At 47.1% G+C, this 14,550-nt stretch overlaps 1 protein-coding gene across 5 annotated transcripts in view; it reads right to left on the bottom strand.

Annotated features, from left to right (window-relative positions):
* LOC105686530 (alpha-catulin) overlaps positions 1-14,425 on the bottom strand; it is a 34,231-nt gene extending 19,806 nt beyond the window's left edge. For 4 of the 5 annotated variants that reach the window (XM_048654742.1, XM_048654739.1, XM_048654737.1 and 1 more), the window contains exon 1: positions 14,051-14,425. In XM_048654742.1, coding sequence (XP_048510699.1) covers positions 14,051-14,137 — 87 coding nt within the window. In that variant the 5' untranslated portion in view covers positions 14,138-14,425. Of the gene's footprint in view, positions 1-4,400; positions 5,853-14,050 lie in introns of those variants that run through there. The other variant, XM_048654740.1, reaches the window with a different exon arrangement.
* Positions 14,426-14,550: the final 125 nt, after the last annotated feature.

Genomic DNA, 14,550 nt, shown 5'->3' with positions numbered 1-14,550 from the left:
TGTACGTACGTGAAATTAGCTCCGAGGGTTCTGAGGGGCACGAATCGCTAATCAGTCACGAAGTGATTGTGTCGCCGACCTCGTAACGTCGCACCAGCCAGGTAGCACACGATCGGGACAGGTGGTGCGCGCGTACACCTTATTGGAGTAAACATACATTTGCGGAATTATATGGGTAACGCTGTACACGCGTACGTATGGGGGGGGGGGGAAAAAGGGCCGTTATTTTCAACGGCGATCTTCGAATAATTAATCACGAAGAGTTATCGTACGTCTCGGTTTTTCCATTATTATAATTCGCGCGTATAATACACGATTCTTCATCCGGGCCCCGGAGCTGTTTCCGGTATTCCGCGCTATCGACTCCTCCCAGGATATTATACCACGTATACGCGATAAAAGCTATATTATACGTATACGAACGTACATACATACCTGTGCCGCAAATCCCTTACACATTCAACAGCTATACACCGGCGGGGACGCCGGCGACCCAATTCTAACGATTAAGTGAAGCGAAAAAAATTAGTGAACTAATCGCGGGAGTGCCCCGTAAACTGCAGAACTGTACGAGCCGCTCGAATTTCGCCTTCCGGGCGTACAGATAAGTTGAATAATTTTCAACCCCCCGCGATTCGCTTCGGTCGCGATTTCACGTCGCTCCAAATACTCCAGGTCATTGTTCAATTTTCGGCAAACTTTGACCGTTTTTCTCTAATAAATATCGAAAGGGAAAAAAGTGTAGGAACTCGATGTTGAGAATTAAAAAGAAGACGACGTGGTGGCGATCGCGTGGCTCTTTCGACGAAGGACATAATCTCGGGGTATAGGTAGCCGGCGGGGGGGTGGGAGGGGGTGGATCTGGATGAGCTCGGTTTTACGAGGGTGTTATGTAAACAAATACACATAAAGACGTTGTCTATCGGATGCCCCGCGTGTTTGAGGTGTAGTAGACGGACGTGTGGCAGGCACATGACGCTTCCGTTGGATATACGCCCCTCGGCGATAGACCGGAGGATAATAGCCGGCTCGGTGGTGCTGGTGGTGGTGGTCGGTGGTGGTGGTCGGTGGTGGTGGTTTACTCGGAAGGGGATGAGAGGGTGGAGCGTAGCTGGCTGACGGTACGGGGTTAGCGAGTAATCCGTTTAATAGTGATTGGATTCTAGAGTAGGCGATATACGTTCCGTGTCTCCGGGCGGATGACGACGCTCCAAAACCGTAGCGGTATTCGCGATCCCGCCGATTCATCGGTCAAGAAACTTACCGAATAATCGGACAACCCGACGATCGGGAGATGCCGCGAATTCGCCACGCGACTCCGTCTCACCCGCGCTTCGATCCGCGACTCTCGGAATACGCGCGCCACCCTCGAGACTCGCATTCCTCTGTTCGGGGTAAATTGGGTTAAAGGAGCTGGTTGTGCGCGCCTTGCCGAAAAGCAGATGATTCGTACCGTCGATCGTTATGCTCCGGCGATCGTCTACCCCGCGTACGGATTTTCGAATGTTATCGTCGCTGGCTGTGGAAATATATTTATCGCGGACGCCACTCGACGCTTTGGCACCGGAGTAGCTTCTCATGACGATAACTTCTTTCGGCGGGAGGGAGGGGACGGAGGTTCTAGGAGAGAAAATAACGTATGAAGAAATATTTAGGGGTGGCGTCCTGCCGTCTTGTCGTGGAGCGGCGTCCCGGCGCGGCGTCACCGCGTCGGAGGTCGTCGCGTGGCCTTGGTACGATTCCCGGGACTCCGATTTCGGGAGACCCGCAGCCGCCCCGGCGATCATTTTGGCGCCCGGAAGGAAGGGCGCGCGGGGAGTCAGGGGGGAGTAGAACCCGAAAGCGACGGGCTTCCCATTTTATTATAACGGGATACGTGTAACGGGCGTATCTTTGTTTCACGTTATTCTCGCGATACGAACGGCTTTATCTTCCCGTCGTTCCCTTTGAAGCTGCGATTCGCCAAAGTAGTCAATTGGTCTTTGATTGCGATACCGAGATTTGACACTCGATCATCCGACGACATTCAACGATTCGCCCCCGACGATGAAAGGACGAAACGAGTAAGGAGGAAGAAAACCGCCCGACTTTGACGTAGACGGGGGAAACGGCCCTCCCTGGATATTCGAAGCTTAGAGCTCACGAACTCCAGACCCAAGATGACTGATGACGGCGCGTCGTTACGAGTTCCGATCAGCGATAGCCACGTTTTGGCCTCTAAACTGCGATACCTTTCGCGGAATACTTAACGGACGACTCTCGTTACCTACTCGGTTCCGTTTTTCCATTTTATTTCTCTCCCGTCTTTTTCACTCCCGCATAGATTTTACTCGGTATTTTCTCAAACGCCGCGGCATTATACGGTGCTCGAGATGCAAATTGAAGCCAAAGGAGCCGGAGGTTCGCGAAAAGCGACTCGCGGGTAATTAATCTTCTGGTAGATAAGACTCGGTAACGAAACGTCATCCAGTCGCCGTGAACTTGAATTACACTCCATCCAACCGATAGTAATCCTAATCCACCGTCTTCCTTGAGCTTTTTTTGGTTGATTTTTTTTTTTTTTTGGTTTGTTTTTTTTCTTTCTTCTCTATATCGACGAAGAATAGAATTAGACGCGTTTTGGAGAGAGCTCGTTTCGTTCGCTTTCCGCATCAGCGACTATGTATCATTTGCATTTATATTCGAGATTATTTCGCGTAGCTTTAGCTATTACATAGGTACGTACGTACGTACGTAGATACATACGTATATGTACATAGGGTTCGTTTCTGCAGAGTAGTGAAAAGCGGCTTAACGTTAGCCTGGCATTCCAGCTCGTCCTAGTTGGGTGGACATTTTTTAAGCCACCGCTAACACGACCCTGCAATGACAAGTGACTGACTCTCCGAGTGGCAGCTGGTACCGGTCTTTCTGTACACCTGACGATAAGCTTATTAGTCAAATAGTAGGTAGAAACTAGGTTAACGAGGGCAGCTGGCTCCGCGAACACGTGACCAATTTTGATAGGCGCGCGTACGCGATCATCGCAGATTTCGTTTAAACGAAATGCCTGAAATACTCGAGCGGCGAGATCCTCTTGAAATTGATCGTAGAAAAATTACCGATTCAAGCGATATACACGGTACAATACATACATATAGCGGAATATTTTACGCCACGTTCGTTCGCGTGTTTATTCAAATTATATACATATTACAGAGTTCGATAATCTGCTCGTCGAGACTTCCCGAGACACGATTAAAATAAATCTTCCACCGAATTGAGGGAGGGCAATTTCGAAATAATTGAAACAGCCGCTATCGATCGAAAGCTCGCCCAGAGAACGCGTGTAATCCATGGGCGTTGATACAGCAAAAAGCACGTGAATGCAGAGAAGAGAGGAGGAGAAAAAAAAAGACGGAACGAACGAGCTTCCTCGAATCGGGGACTTTGAGAAAATCGAATTCCCAGGGTAGAAATTAAGCGAGGAATTCCGATTGAGAAAGGTGGAAATTATTCCATTATATCGGTTCATCGGGTTTTCCCCAGCCGCAGATTCCACGGTGACCGGACGCCACTTGAAATCTCGAGTTCAACGGGTATTTAAACGCTCTCAAACTTCCGCGAGTTGCTTTCTATAACAGTTCAAACAACGGAACTGGTTGGTTCGAGAATCGCATCCGCTATGATTTCGAATAATGGAATTAGATTCGAGTGTCCGAAGATTTCGGTGCGTGAGCCAATTACCCGCTTCTAGCTATACAGACGTGTGTATACGTAAAGAAATGTGTACGTAAGTAGATAACGTACGCAAGTATTCATAAACGAAGTGGAAGAGGAGTCGAGGGGCTGGAGGGAGGGAGGGAGGGAAATCGTGATGCCAGGAAACGTACGACGAGAGTGAAAGTTGGTATAATACTCGAGAGGGTGTTACAGCGAGCTATACATGTGAAGAAAAAAGTTGGCACTACTACCGAAGATGCACATATATAAATATATATATATATATATATATATCGAACTACTACTACCGAACTATACGTTGCAACTGTGGGTGATTGTGATGACGATGAGAGAGCGATGCTTTGTTTCAGTTACTGCACGCTAATTGCCTACATACGTATGCGATGCGTGTTTGCTATGTGCGTTACGAGTGCATGTGGAGATGCATGTATTTCGTGTAATTCTGGATTACATGTTCAAATTGCGTGTTTTCTACGAAGTGGGGGCGTCGTTACAGCGGTGCAGATAACTAACGAATGAATGAACACGAACGAACGAACGAATGAATGAATGAATGGATGAGTGAACCAATCAATCAATCAATCAATCAATCAATCGATCGGCCGATCGATCGATCGATCGATCCGCAATCCAGATCAGGATTCGTGATGTGTCCAATTCGGAAATAAGAAACGTACCTGTCGTTCAGCAGCCATGCCTCCCTCGTACATGATTCGAGCGATAGTAGGAGGGTTGCAGCGCGCGCGCGTTCTGAACGACTTTACTAAAACCCCGTAGCCGATATTTCTCTTTGTCCAGAATTCACCTTATGATATTATTACAGTCTCTTATTTAACGAACGTTCGCTCTCGTTTGCGATTGTTGTACAATTTGTTGTTTAACTTGTGGCTTGCTCTTATCCGTTTTGTTCTCTTTTATTTTTTCTTCTACGTATATTATTTATTCCTTACGTAAATAATCTAATATTTATACACGAACATGTGTGTCTGTACTCATATGCGATAAGTACTCTCAATTTTCGTTCTCTTTTACTTCTCCTTTTTTTATCTAATATGCGATCCAGTTCATTGTATATAATATCTCTTGTTATTTCAGTAAAATATATGCTCTATATAAACCTTTCAACGTTCTAATCCCGTAGAATCGTAAATATATATTTACAATAATCTATCAACGTTATAATCCGTAACTTGTTTTTTTTTTCTTTTTTTGATTTCTTTTTTCTTAACGAGTGTGCATTATTTATCTATCGAAAGAAAAAATCCACTAATCCCGGGTTATAATTGTTATTATTATCGTTATTATCATTATCATTATTATCATATGTTTTGAGGTATTCCAGTGACGATATTGCAGGTACGCACGTATAATGGTATTATATGCCGCGTATTTTTAAAAGCCCAACTATTCGTTTATTTCTATATTATTTATTTGTCCATTAGTTTGTCGTGGTTGATTTTTTATTATCATTATCGTATTATCTTCTTTTCTGTCTAAGAAAAATCGCGATTAAATTTCACCTTGTATTGCGATATACTAGATATATATATATATCTATGTATATATATATTCGCACCAATAAAGTATAAAAGCAGGTGATTTTTATAAAGACCTGCGATTTATCTAGTTTATCATTTTATTGTTTCATCACTTCTTGTACTTCTATATAGTCTTATGCGAGGGTTGTTTTATTTACAGCAGTATGAAATGTGTGAGATAACAACGGCGGAAGTATAACGTGGATTGTAAAGATTCTCAGACGCGGAATGCGAGTAGAACGGTAGCCGGTTTTTATTCCTTGATCCTCGATCTTCTTTTATATTATATATTACTTATTTTTTCCGTTCTCACAGCTTCAAAATCAACGAGCAATTGTCTTCGAGCGATACGAACACACAGTTATTGTAAAAAGTGTCTTTGTTCTTGTTAATATCGTTTTTTATGATCGTGTGAAATGTGTTCGTTACAGACAGACATGTGTGTACGGAGTACATAAATTATCGTTTTTCTTTGTCTTTTCGTTGCGGTATTTGAACCAAAAAGAAAAAAAAACTTAATAAACGTTTCTCTCGTTCTGTAACCTTTGTTTTTTTTTTTTTTTTTTATTTATTGTTCACACTCCGTTTGAGATGATCGGCCGCCGATCGTCCTGGAACGACATACGTAGAAAAAAGCTCAGAAATGAAAGATTTTTCTTCTTTTATAATGCAAGGGGGTTTCGCAGCTAATTCATACAGTGTACTTGATTATTATTTATATCGTTATTTTATAACGTCTTATCGCATTTCTTCACACTTATCGTTACTATTACTCGTTCTATTTTTTTTTTCAACGCTTCATATAAATCTGTAACATATATCGTGTGACGCGGTGTGCTGCTATTGTACGATCTGTGCAACCGTCAAATGTATTTCTGCACGCGTGTATAGACTCGCTGTACAATCCTTCGATCTAATGGCGCGTGGGTGTACGTATTTTCATTATTTTTTTTTCTCGTTTCGTTTCGTTTTCTATTTTTTTTTCTTTTCGTTTTTTTTTTTCAATATAGCCTGACGATCACCGATGCAGGTGTAACGGTAACGGTTGACGTCGTCTCTAAGAACGACGGTGCGGGCGTGAGAATAAGATCAAGAAACGTAAGAACGAGAATAAGATCGAAGAGCCAGAAGGAGACTCGGAATTGAGACGAAGAAGGCGAGTAACTAGAAGAGGGAGGATATTTCGTACGTAAGTAAGCGACGTATGAATGACGAAAAAGAAGACGAGGATATGCAAATATACGAGAGACAGAGCGACGCCGAAAAGTGATGGAGAACGTTTGTGCGGATTGTGTGGGTGTTGCGTGGTGGTGGTGGTGTTATTTTCTCTTTTCTTTTTTTTATTGTCGGCGTGTGTCGTCGGTTTGTGTTTCGTGTATTTTGACGGTGTCGTGTGGTAGAATGGCAGAGTGTGTGTGAGTTTAAGTTGAGATAGGTACCGGGCGTGTTGCGTGCCTGAGGAAGACTGAACGGGATTTCTCTACGGATCCCACTACTCGCGGCGCGGTGCTGCTGCTGCTCGGAGTACTCGGAAAACCGAAGGGGTGCGGAACCCCCGACGAGAGAGGAACGGAGGGCCGGCGAAAAGCTACGGGGGCGAACGAGAGGGCGAAAGAGGGAGGGAGAGGGAGCGATTTATAACGTCTACGGGCGAGGAGGAGGGAGAAAAACGGAGGAGGGAGAGGGAACGCTCTCTGCGCGCAGAACCCTCGGACAACAATCAATACGTGTCAGGCCCGTATTAGTTGCGAGGAGATCGCGTGGCGCCATATTGAAATTTCTCTTTCACCCTCGGCTCGAAAATTGCCCGCTATTATTTAACGCTACGCCGAAATAAACCGGTTGATTTATCGCCCGGCTCTCGTCGACCGGGGGCCTTCGAATATTTCACCGCCGAAACGGCGAGCCGTTCCGTCGTCGGATTGCATATCGGACCGCAAACTGCAACAGTTGCATTTTACACCGTACCCCGAGAATTTGGCAAACTCCCCCCCTCCCCCGTTTGTTGTTTAAATACCTGTTGCGGATTTTTCGTTATCTCCGCGACTCCGGATGTCCGCCAATAAATCCAGGCTCCTGCGATTCGATGGATTTTTTACGCCTCGTTTGCGCTGCACAAAATTCTACGACGATCGGAATTCGTGACGAAGCTGCAGCCGCGCGGATCACGGGGAACCGTTGAGATATTCGCGCGTAGCGCTCGTCGGGGGGATTAGGGACGATTTTTGACATGGAAATATAGCCGCTTGATACACACCCTTTGCAGGCGAATCGGGGACCGCGCTTAAGATTTCCCGTTCAGGTTTATCTCGCCCCTAAGATTCGTCAACGGAAGACAAATCACGTTACGACTGTACGCAACGACTCACGCGATATCCGCGTCCTACACTACAATGCTCGAGGGATTAAACAGTCTTAGAATATAGAAACTAATCGTTACAGTCGAAACGAGACACCGCTCCGAAGCCGAGGCTCACTCGGGCCGGAGTTGATTTTTTTTTCTTTTGTTTTTCGCTCGGGGTTGTTGATACCTTCGATAAATTTTGCACCGCGTGATTCTAGCTAACCGTGCGAGGTGCGCTGAAGGAGTTCCAAATATTTTTTCCGCGCATTTGCAACGGGCGACGCGACGAGGGGTGCGTGTTTCCGATCCGATCTAATTTTCGGAACAATCGAAAACCCCGGACGTTTTGACTCGCGGCACAAAAACCCTTGGGCCGAATTTCGAGGCACGGACCTGCTGCAGGGCTGAGATGATCTTGGCGCGAGAAACGCGAAGCGAGATGGACCATCGGGACGTGCTCGGCCGGGACGCGGGTTAGAAGGAATAAGGAGTACGAAATACGCGCCCGAAGAAAAAGGAGGAGAAACCGGTCGGCCAGGACAAGGGCGAGGAGACAAGGGAGAGAAGTAAAGTAGAGTGGATACGCGAGCGTTGTACACACCGTGGGGGGTGGGCGGGCGACCCCGGGGGAGGATTCCGCAGCTTCCGTTTGCAGGGTCGCCACTTTTTCCTTCTCTATTTTTTTTTTTTTCTCCTCAATGAAACCGGCGTCTCCTCATATACCGCGGGGTGGTCGTTTGCTCTCGCAGCGCGTATCGCCGCGGGGGTTTTTAAACAGTGTAACCGAACGATTCGATTCCTTTTTTTGTTTTTGTTTTTTTTCTTTTTCTCGCATTCGTCATCGCTCTGCCCGGAAGGTTGAAGTCCGGCAGGACCCGGCCCGCCGTGCCGCCAGCGACGCGTACCGAATCGATCGGGTCCCAAATAGATTTCGACTCCTTCTCACCAATTTGAATAATGGATTAAAAGTTCCAACGGAATAATAAGTGGTATCCGTTCCGACCGCGACTCGATAGTAGGTAACAACTAAGTTATAAGGGGACGTGACTCGGTCGCTGTCCGAAAACTATTTTCTCGACTCGATTTCGAATGGAAAGGAGCGACGACTATTTTCCAAAGGCAACGAAAATAACCAAAATCGCGCAGTGCCGCACCGTGATTCTATTCCCAGGTATTCTCGTGCCAAACTTCGTATGTTCCATGTAATTAATCGCGCTGTATTCCCTCACGTATTATACGAGATATTCATCATCCGGGGAGGTTGCAGGTGCACCGCGAGATTACAAATTTCAAACCGCGAGTTAAAGGGTCTTGATCTCCTAATGCGATGTCGGACCACGACCAGCCGGACCGCAATATGAACTTTGATAACGAACTAATAATTCAGTATACAATTATCCCAGAGCCCGACGCAGACGCTCGCCAACCTACTTTTTCCCCCCGAATTCATAATTCGAAAGGAATTGAAAATTAATAAGCGGCTCGTGAATTTCATTCTTTTCCACAATTTTTCAAATTCCTTTCCCTATTACATTTCTTCTATTTATTTCTCTCCCTCCGATCGCGGTGGAATCGCGTCGGAATTACACGTTATAATGATCGTCTGGGGTGAAAAAAGGAGGTAGGTAGACGGTACGCGGGAAGTAAAAATTCTTTCAAACCCTCGGAGGTTTATAACGATGGAATGAAAAATGGCAAGAATATCGCGGATCTCGTTTTAAAGAGAAACTGCGCCTCCGTAGCCCAGATAGCGAGGTGCGCGTATAATTCTACCTTTTACTACGATTCGAGTACTTCCCGCGCTGGGGGTTACGTATGCATATATACGTATAAGGGGGGGAGAGGGGACGTTTAATTAGACCTACGACAGTGATAATTATTCTGGAGGACTGACAATGAATTGTCTAGAAACCTTGACGCGTGCAACTGCGAGTGTCTGTCTACCGGATTAATTAAACCTCCTGTACGTGGCCTTCGCGATGTAATTTTACGACTTGCCGCCAACGACGCGATATTCAATGAAAGACGAAAACAAAAAAAAAAACGAGACGAGGTTACGAACCAATTAATTCGTATTGTCCACGATAAGACAAACGCTACGGGATGTGTATAAGAGAGAGAGAGAGAGAGAATTGAATTATGAAGGGCGAAGGTTAGACCCGCCTCGATGCACGTACTAGAGAGGGGTACAGCCGCGTTTGTACAGCTCCGCTTCCCTTTCAAGGTTTTCCTCAATCGTTTGTAGCGGATTTTATTCACCCTGTTATCAAGCCAAGGTATATACATGTATATCTCTGGAAAATTATCATTGTTCTCGTTTCCACAACGATGCGGCTCTCCAGATTCTTGGAGATAAAATATTAGCGGGTGCTCCTTGACCCGATGCCCGCCTCCTTTCACCGTTTCATACCAGTCGTCGTTACGTAATCCTCGTATTCGGTGTAGGTCACTTCTCGGAGGTTTCGTACCAAGGTCAGGCGAGAGATGCAGAGCAGCGCGTTCTTCTCGGCTACGTTGTTATAACGACCGCGGGGCTTCCCCCGTGATTTATCGAATCGTTTTTGAAACAGTCGTTACGCGATATCTTACGCGGAGCTCACGAGGGTAGTTCGAACCAACTGTTCGCCACGGCTACGTTATATCCGCATACATCCGACGTCGTTCCGGTAATGGACAAGACCCGAGTAATAAAATTCTAATAGATGCTTCGAAACGAATAAGAAATGAAACGGGTTACGCAACGGCGGCTCTGCCAAAGGCAGCGACACATTCCCTCGATACTGTACGTGTTTACGAAACCGACGTACGAGTATCGCCGGATGCACGCCGTACGCGAATCCTCGATGTGTTCGTCCGAATCCTCGCGCCCTTCCGAGAAGGAGAAATTCGACGTTACCGCGATACCATTTGGCATGTGGTGAATTTTTTTACGTCGCCGTATTCCGTACGACTCGCGTAACTCCTTCGACCCAAATAATATCGCGTTCCACGTGTGTGTGCGCGTCGCAGCTTCGCCTACGGAGATCATCGAGATTGAAGAGGACCCCGGCGTCGTCTCACGCACGTACCGGTTATAAATTTTCACCCCTTACTCGCGCGGCGCGGGGCGTCTTACCATCTGCGAAATTTCGAGCGCGGGTAACTACTTCGAACGATTGGTTTTCTCGCTCTGAACGAAAGTTTGGAACGACATCGGTACAGGGAAAAAGTCCGAAAGTAGTTTTTCCGTGTACCGCGCGGTGTACGACGCCCTATGCCTACCCAAGTATTCCGTGGATTTCTGCCACCCGTATTATACCTATAGGCGTACCGGTAGAAATACGGCCTTCCGTCGCACGGCGGGACGCGAAAGAAAGAAAGGCTTAGGCTTCCGCCTGGGTTTTCCAATCTCTCAAAGATATCCGATGCTCTTCCTACACCGCAAGTTATCCCTGTATACGCCGTACGTACGTACGAACCCTACATTGTATATGTGTTTTCGAAAGTGTTATTTACGTCGAGGAATTCCTCTAAACAAGGGTTACCAAGTTCCTACAGCAGCCACCCTATATCCCGTATACCTTGACACTGAACCGATCCGAGCTCTCTCCGATTCGCCCAAAGGGGTGGGAGGACCCCAGGAAGAAACAAAAAGAATGAAACAGAAATTAATTATGCGCCTGTTGCGCTTCCGAAGTGCGATGCATTTTTCTCCTTTCGAACCGACGATCGGAAAACGTTCCCGCTCGATGCGCCAGCCGAATTTCGGGAGAGGACCGACGACGGGACGTCAGGGGATGAGATGTGCCATGACGTTGGGAGAGTGACGACGGCGACGACGTTTGAGGGTGGCGGAAACGTTTCGTTCCCCGCATGTTGACCTACCAACACGAATGCATGCGCGCGGCCTACCGCGCGCGGTTCTGCGGATTTCACGGGGTGGTTAGGTCGGTTGGCTGTGCGGAATTCAGGTGACGCCAAAATGGACCCGAGGGAGGCGCGAGAGCTGCGGCGGAGGAGCATCTCTCGTCGTTAGTTCCCGGCTATATTGATTTAGTTACAAATATGTAGACCCAGGGTTTATACGCCTGCAGCTACATTGTCCGCGGCGTCACATACCTGTGCAGGGTGGGTGTACGTGTACATACCCCGTGTACGTACTCGATACACGGTATGTATATTACAACGTAAGAGCCACGAGGTTGGTAAACCGCCGCGCATCATGACTGTCGCGGTGTGTCATTTAAACCCGCGATGGCATGTCGCGGATCTGGGGTGAATCAACGCGCGTACGTGTTACATATACCTATGTACACGTATGTATAGTATATCCAGGTACAACACATACGTAACGCTTCCGACGTTTCTCCAAATCTGAACCAGGTCGAACGAAGCACCGAGGGGAAGTAAAAGCAAAAAACAGAACCAAACAAACGAGTATAAAAAACCTTACCGAAAGAAAAAAAAAAAAAGGTTGGACCGGTAAAAGGGCGCGGAGAGTAGTTGAAAAAAAAATGGAAGAGAAAATCGGTAACGAAAAGTGAAAAACGAGGAAAAAACAAAATTTTATATTTTACACAAACCTCCGCCGACTGGACCGACCCTATCCGCCACCCCCCGGCGACGTGTTTGTTGTTCTGTGTAAAAGCGTCGCTCGAGTGAAGCCGAAAGAGAAAAAAAAAAAAAAAAAATTCACCTACACCGCGAGGGTTGAATTTTTTAGATAACCCGCATCTGCGCTTCTTTTTATTACGACGGATCGTACGAAGCGGCGTTTTTGTGCCCGGCGCAACATTTCTTGACTGAACTCCCATGAATCAAACAACTGAATTGACCCACCTTCATCCGATACAGCTACATGTATACTTTTATTACGCACATCTGGCCAAGTATCCGCACTTCGCTTAACCGTTACGATATAAAAGGGAACGAAGGGCATTCGACTGGCGCGGTGGGTGGCATCGTCGAACCCCTCCCCCCCCCCCCCCCCCCCCTCGGATATATACAGGGGCTGGTGGAGGGAGAGGGTTGACTAGACGGGCTCTAACAAGTGGGTGCAGTTCGTAACGATCGCCCCTGTGCCATGCACCGACAACTGTGCCCTGCACCCTCTCGCTTCCTTTTATTTTTTTGCTACCCCCCCTTCGTCCCTTCCTAGAAGTCCTGCCGCGGAAGTTAGGGAGCCGGGGTAGAGGACCTCCGAAAAACAAGTTTTTGGCGTCTGGCCCTGCGAAGGCCATCGCCCTACGAAGCATGTATGCAGACGTGATCGCTGAACGAGCGATAGTCGTGACAATTATTGGGACGGCGAAAATAAAAAAAAAAAAACGACAATTGATTCTCTCGTTTCGTCTGCATGTTATTATTCCGCATGGAATTTTCGACGGAAGTTTTTCGGCAGTTTTTCAAAGAATTTTTGCTAACAAAAACTTCACCAATCAGATTCAATTGCTGTCTGATCAATGGGACTGGTATCGATACACATTAACGGGCATACTGTGCAGATTTATTTTACATCAGGAGTGCTTTCAATGTGCAGCAAAAAATAATATCCACGAGTCCGTGCAGAGGTGAGATAAGACGCAAGTTCGCAAGTATTACAAAATAAGAAAAAAAGAAGAAAAGGAACGCTGGGAATTTACTCAATCATATCGCAGGTATGCGAAGGGAATAAGGGTGCAGATATTACTGTGCTTACGATCTACGGTGCAGCTTTTCTCCCACGTTTTATGCGGATTTCCATCGTTTACGAATCTACCAATCTTCAAGTGAACGCGTGATGATCTAGTTAATTTTCGAATTAAAGAATAATCGCAGGGTTCGTTTGGTTCGATTGAACGAAAGTTATTTCTAGACACTTTTAGTGGTATATCCACGCATAAAAGTAGCGTGTGTTTCACCGTCGTAGTTTCATTTGCTTCGGTTCAGTTTAGTATCGTTCGTCTCGTTGGTTTGGTTTGGTGCTATCTCCGTCTGTGGTCCCTCTCTCTCTCTCTCTCTCTCTCTCTATCCTCTCCCTCTTTATCCGTCTCCGTCGGACCTACCCGACTGACCGGCAACCTCCTTTTCTCTCTCGCTCTCTCCCTCTCACGTGTCGACGTCGGACCGTCAGACGAAATGATCGAAATCATAGACTCCGTTCCGCGAGCGTGGGAGAAAACAAAAAGGCACCGAAAATTCAAGAGAAAATGGGAAAAAATCAGAGAAACGTTCTGCGGTTGCAACAGATCATCGTACGTACTTTCGGCACTACACTTATCACTTTGGTTCAACTTTAAGATACAGCAGCGGTGTAAAATCAGTAGAAAGTGAGATAGTACGAAAAAAGAGACAGGGTGAGAGAGAGAGAGAGAGCGAACCATCGAGAGAGAGAGGGGGGCAGGTGGGGGGGGGGGGGGAAGAGATTAAATTGTGCGATAGTTAAAAATTACATAGGTGAATTCTGTTTTGTTTATAAACGTCTTACCTGTTTTACTAGAGGGAGAAGTGTCTGTTCTATGCTACGGGTCTTAATCTCTAGGGTGGCCGGGTCTACGGGGTCGGGTGTCGCCATGATTCGTATACAACTCCGCACTCCGTAGACTCGGGGCGAGCTCGCGGTTCGTTAGCCCCTCTCCCCCTCTCCGGCCGTTCTACGTTTGTGCTCGAGACCAGCGACCCCCGGGGTTGCGGCGACGCGACGCACTCACCGTAGCGAAGAGACGACGTCGGGCGTCCCGGCAACCCCAGCAGGCGTCGCGACGTCGCGAGCTTTCTACCCTGCGTACCGCGTAACGCGGAGTCATCTCGCGGCAAGCACGTCGACCAATTTCGCGCGCGCCACGAAAGCCGGGGCAAAAAAGCTCCGGTCCCCAGAGGCGAGACGCGGACAACGCGAAAGCATAAGCCATTCTGGTTGCGGAACGATTCGAAACTTTTTAAGCCACACGATCATACGGGGTTTGGATTCGAAATGAAAATCGAAAC

The sequence above is a fragment of the Athalia rosae genome, chromosome 4 (genome assembly GCF_917208135.1).
Source record: "Athalia rosae chromosome 4, iyAthRosa1.1, whole genome shotgun sequence".
Classification (NCBI taxonomy): domain Eukaryota; kingdom Metazoa; phylum Arthropoda; class Insecta; order Hymenoptera; family Athaliidae; genus Athalia; species Athalia rosae.
Note: the sequence above shows the minus strand (reverse complement) of the source record. Positions and strands in the feature narration are given on the sequence as shown.